Source organism: Zingiber officinale, chromosome 8A, assembly GCF_018446385.1.
Source record: "Zingiber officinale cultivar Zhangliang chromosome 8A, Zo_v1.1, whole genome shotgun sequence".
Taxonomy (NCBI): Eukaryota; Viridiplantae; Streptophyta; class Magnoliopsida; order Zingiberales; family Zingiberaceae; genus Zingiber; species Zingiber officinale.
The window spans coordinates 115,274,158-115,280,007 of NC_056000.1; the positions used below are offsets into that span (position 1 = coordinate 115,274,158).

The following is a 5,850-nucleotide window of genomic DNA, read 5'->3' on the forward strand; positions in this document are numbered from 1 at the left end:
AAGTATTTTTGGATTTGGATATGGAGGTGCATGTGATAAAATTCTACCTATATCCTACCCTATATATATATATTGTTTGGAAAGAAAAAACTTTAGTTTGCTTACTGCGAAAAAAAATTATTTTACCTCTTTCTAGGTTACCAACACGTATCTCATCTTCTTTTTCATGAGAAATCCTCATCTAATCGAAGGAGTGCAAGGAATATAAGAATTTAATAAATATTCATAAATTTATTAAAATAATTTATTTATTTTTTAAAAAAATAATTATATATAGTAATAGAATCATGGGTAAAATATGGATATCTGATCTTCCGATGGATATGAAGATGAATATAGGGATGTATTTAATAAATAGGGATGAGTACGAAATATATGAAATCCAATCCAAATCCTACTCGCTGTCATCCCTACCCATGGTGAGAGTTATCTCCTTTTGCAACAATCAATTTAAAATACAACGTTGTGGGGTCGACGGTGAAAGACAGTTAGGATGAGTGAGTTTTCCATAAGTATAGCCGAGTTGATACTTGAGTAGTAGATTGCCACATGAGAGCAGAGATCGAATTCCTGTGAGAATGATCTCTTAGGGAATAAAATTTCTCTCACGTAGAGAGGTCGCTTGGTCATCGTCAATTTAAAATATAACATTGTGGGACCAACGATGAGGAGTGCTTGGAATATGGGAGTTATTTTTTGTCATGTCAATTAAAATAGAAGCTCTCGGGGCTACAGTGAAGTGGTTAGACCTCCAGGGTGGATCTCAGGAATCTTAGGTTCGAGACTCAGCTATGGTAAACTACAAGAGAGATTTCTCTCTAGTGAGTAGCGGGTCTGAGAAAATGGACCGTCTGAATAGACCATCACAAACATCTTCCGATTGATCTTGTGGACCGGTGGGATTTTTATGGGATTGAATCGGTCATCTTCAGGATTAGTCAAATGTTGATCATCTCCAGGATTAGCCGATTCGAATAGCTAGATACATTGTGTCAACTAAAAAAATTAATTTTAAATGCAAACCCCTAGGGCTATGATATAATAGTTAGACCTTTCAAGTGGTTAACTAAATATCTAAGGTTTGAATCTCAATTGCGATACATTGTAGGAATTTTCCTCTAGTAGATGACAAATCTAAAAAGTTGACCGCTTGGTTGGCCTCTATGAACGTTTCTTAATTTATTCTGATAATCGATAAAAAATTTCATAACGCCGAGTCAGTCGGGATTAGACAGTTGAATACCTAGATTATTTTTTAAAAAAAATCAATTTAAAATAACACCCCCAACACACAATGTGATGAATGTTTTGCAAGGCATATTATATACCCACCGTATTAAAACCACTGAATCTATATGTACTTTCCGAATTTGGGTCGGTGGGACACTTTGGATCAATGGGATTAACGATCTAGATTTTTTTTAAAATAATTTAAAATATAATAAGCTTCGTTTCAAGGGATCTTTTTGAGGGAAAATAGTGACGTGACATGAATCAATTTTTTTTTTTTGGGTTCGTTCTCTTTGGTGAAAATAGAGACAAGGGAAGAAATGCCTTAGCCCTTTTTCAATTTCACCAAAATTTATTTGCATCTGATTCGACGGGGAAAAAACAATGATCAATAGCTCTGGCTAAAATAAACTAAACTTATTTTTTAAAACTTATTCTAGAAATAAATAAGTTTCGAAAGTTTATACTTTTCCTCCAAATGAAGCATAAGACAAAATAAATAACTCTATTTTTTCTCTTGCATTCAAGACATAAATTGGCAGGCAAAACATAAATTGGAACGAAGGACAAATTAAAATTTCTAAAACAAACTCCGGGGTGAGGCACAAAATAAATCTTTGGAACAAGTTCGCCAAAGTCAATCACAATGCATCCACATACAGTTTAACAAGTGCACGACATTGTCTCCATAATTTTAGATTTCTGCCCAAGAAACTAGAACGATATCATCACACCACTCCTTCGGTGCATAGCAATTTTTACCATGATCCCTCAGCTCCCTTGCTTGGGTTTTGGAAGGCAGAGAAACCCCAGTTGGTCTTCAGAGCATATGGCTGAGAGATGGTCACTCCTTCCTCTGTTATCTTGGCAATCTGCAATGTAATTGAAGTGTTAAGAAACCATGCTTTCCAAGTTTGACGGGGAGAATTATCGCACTTATTAAATAAGATCAACAATCATCACAGATCTTGCTGCATGGTAGAATACAAAGGAAATCATTGAGCTAGACAATGCAACACCCATTTGAGATTTTTTGAAGATTGCCATTAATAGGTATGCTAAGGTGAATGTCTTGTGCATTACGACAATTGTTTTAATCTCACTAAAATCCACATCCTTCTCCACCCATTTATTGTCAGGTAAACCCTTTTCTTTTTCGTTTGTCTATTTACTATCATTAAAGTGAATGGAGAATATATGTATCAACACATAACTGGAAGCTGAACATTACTCATTTAACATTACTCATTTTCCCCCTGTGTTTGTGTTGCATATCAATAATGACGAAAGGCAATCTAGGCCAGTTGGGAGATTATACCTGAAACTTGTTAATTGCTGATCTATCACGATATAAGAGCACAAGCAGGCACTTCTCCATCAGCTTAACAGCCTCTTCAAAGCTCAGGTCTTCACGCCATTCAGCACGAAGTAATGGCCTTGCAAGATGATTTCCAAATCCAGTGGCCACATGATTGTCCTCAAAATGTGTGCCAATCATACTCACCTATAATATGGGCATTCCATTCTTTAGTTAATTCAAACACAAACAAAGACAAGAAGGTATTTACATACCATCCCAAGATACTTTTGTCCGTTCTTCACTCCGCCAACAACAAGTGAGTTAAAAAGAGGGTCGAACTTATTGCGCCGATTGTACATAACTCGAGTTAGATAGTTGTGGATCTCCTTGGGACCAAGTGAATTCCCATCATCCCACATGTTGTCATTCAAGCTAGGGGAAAATAAATAATGCTTCTTGTTAATACATGAAAAGGTAAAAGAAAGATACATGAAATTCCAACACTACATGAGGTTAGCTCAACTTAAATTCAACCAGATATTCACCAACTAAGACTTGCTGACTATTTCAAAAGTAATAGGTGTAGCAACCCATACTTGAATATGCAAGCAAATTTCTTACATGAGCTCATCGAGATAGCGCAGGATCTCTTGAAAATCACTGATTTCACCACTTGCACCTAGGATAGAGTGTTTCCCAATAGGTTTTATACGTTCCACACTCTTGTATCTCAAAGTCGAACCATAGGAACCTGCAGATTTCCAATCAACAAATGTTGGCGAGAAAAAACATAGCAGCAATAGAACAATAAACTATATTTCTTATTTCATTTTCATCTTTCTGTTTTTTTTTTAAAAGTAATTCTTTATTGACACTGCTACTGCAAGAACTCAAATTTTTTTTTGTTCGTATTTGAGTTTCATCTCTTTCACTGTTGTCTCATTATCATTTGCATCTGCAAAGATTTCCAAGAGTTTAGTGTATCAGCTGTTTTCTAATTTTCCATCAAATTTAGATGGATTCCTCTGTTATTTCTGGTAATAAATTATATCCATCCTCTCATTTAGTGTGGTTACGACAATCCTTAGGCTTTGCTCACCTTTGAGCAAAGACAAAAAGGGGAGGGGAAGAAAAGGATCACAAAGTTAAAGGCCAATAGATCAAAAATTAATTAAACCAATTTCAGTTCTATGACCTTGTCTGCATATTTTACGTGTGTATAAATACATGCACAACCACTAGTTTGGTTATAAATTTGTTCAACTTCTGTTTATGCCTTCTTTAATTCCATCTAGACAAGTCACTGAGAAATATATTAAACCCAGTGTTAGCATTTTCGTAGAGAACAATCTACATCATATCAAAGTAACATCATCAGGAGGCTTCTTCAACTACTTTCTTGGTAAGGTTTTTCACTATGATATAATAGTGAAAACTGAAAAATACTACAAATAAAATAAAATAAAATCTCAAAGAAAACAACCTCCAGTATCAGCCGCAAAGATAACACCATCTTTATATTTCATTCCTATCACTGATGTTCCAGTCACATATGGATTCCTGTCAAAATATTTGACAAGTTTAATATTATGTTAGTTGGTATGAACAAATAAGATACTATTATTCAAAATTATAGAAAGTTGGGAAGACACTAAAAAGAATAGATTGAACACAATTACCATATAGATAATTATCTACAACACGGAATACTGATGAATCATAAATAATTACTAATGAAATTGAATAAACTTTCATATCAAAGACTGAGAAGTGTCATCCTATATGCGAGAATAGCAAGTGATACAGTTCAGTTTCAAATGAAATTCAGGTTAACCTATTTGCTTTAATGTTAGACTTGGTTCTCTTGTTTCTTATTGTTAGAAGCAAATTGTTGTCAGGTGTGCACAAAATGTTTGATAAACTTGGAGCAAAGATTTCCTCTGCCACAAGCTTTCTAGATGTGCATGATCTCTCAATTACATGCCTTGTTGGAAATTATCCAAGTGATTTCTACTAGCAAGTGATGCTATAGAGATAAACGACCTTAATCCCAGCACCTAGAAGTCCATGCGTAAAGGTACTTTCAAACGACATATTTACGCTCAAATTCAATCATCTGTTGCTATGGTACCCGAGCCCACATAAGCTTCCAGCATCTATAAATCAAACCGGTAAAAAACTGGACGAATTATTGCATTATAGTGTCAGCCTAAATTGCAGAAATCATCACATGAATTCTTGCTGCCCCAGATTCTAAAATAGCTAAATAAGAACTTCTTCGATAGTTTGATAGAATAAACCGCTAGATCGACGCTCGGAATCTCGAGATTAAATTGAAAGTGAGATCATTTCACTGAGGAACCAATCATGATCGTCAAAAAGTTACGAAAACGAGGAAGATACTACGAGATCCATACAAGGTCCTTTCAGTAGCACCATTATCTACGATTAGCGAAGCTTCCATGGCCAATGTCTGCAAACAAAAAGAAAACAAAGAATTGGTTTAACGAATTCCAAGAATCGAGTAAGCAGCAAACAACTAACCAGAAATTGTGAATCAAAGAGGAAGTCTCTAGGGTTCGTCGATAAGCAAGAAAAGCTCGATGCGGAAGAAACAAATACGCTAGCAATTCCGTTCTGACTTGTAGCCCAAGAAATACTATTTGGGCTGAATTGGTAGGGCCTAGGCCCAGATTCCTTTGTACTTTTACTGTATTAGAAGAATTAGGCTCATGACTCACGTCAATGAAAAGAGGAGATCCTCTAGACCGCTTTTACGGTCCCGAGGATGTTCCTTTTCTATGTATTGGTGGAGATGTATGGTCCCCATTTATTTTACAAGTGGGGACCATGTATCCCCATCAATATATACAAATGAAACATCCTCTAGACTACAAAACGGTTTAGAGGATCCGGCCTGATAACAAATCGAGTTACTTATTCCAAGTGATCAGAAAGAAAATATCATTATTTGACAGTTAGATCTAAGAACATCTTTTGATCAAGTTTTTGAAATTATCAAACCTTCTAGGTTAATTTTAAAATTATTAAATCTAGTAGTCTCTTGAATCGATTTGTTTTTATTTCAAAGTTGATTTTGGATAAAATTAATTGATGAATCATATGACTTAGAATTGGCATGAGCTAGTTACTATCTATTTGACTAATTCTCTTGATTATATTCATATCCTCAAACATTGACCTAATATATTGAGAGTAGTGATTGTGTTGAAAAAATTCAATTCATAATCTATAGTCAATTTTGGATAAAATCGACTGATGGAGCAAACGTTCTCGGATTGACATAAAACTAACTCCTA

The 5,850-nt window shown here is 34.9% G+C and overlaps 1 protein-coding gene across 1 annotated transcript; it reads right to left on the reverse strand.

Moving 5' to 3' along the window:
- Window positions 1-1,784: 1,784 nt before the first annotated feature.
- On the reverse strand, window positions 1,785-5,158 carry LOC122010014 (proteasome subunit beta type-4-like). The gene is made up of 7 exons (XM_042566357.1): window positions 5,075-5,158; window positions 4,948-5,003; window positions 4,014-4,090; window positions 3,152-3,281; window positions 2,803-2,962; window positions 2,549-2,734; window positions 1,785-2,102 (listed from the first exon to the last, which is right to left on the reverse strand). The coding sequence occupies exons 2-7, from the start codon at window positions 4,992-4,994 to the stop codon at window positions 1,989-1,991; spliced, it is 714 nt and encodes a 237-aa protein (XP_042422291.1). The 5' UTR covers window positions 4,995-5,003; window positions 5,075-5,158; the 3' UTR covers window positions 1,785-1,988.
- Window positions 5,159-5,850: the final 692 nt, after the last annotated feature.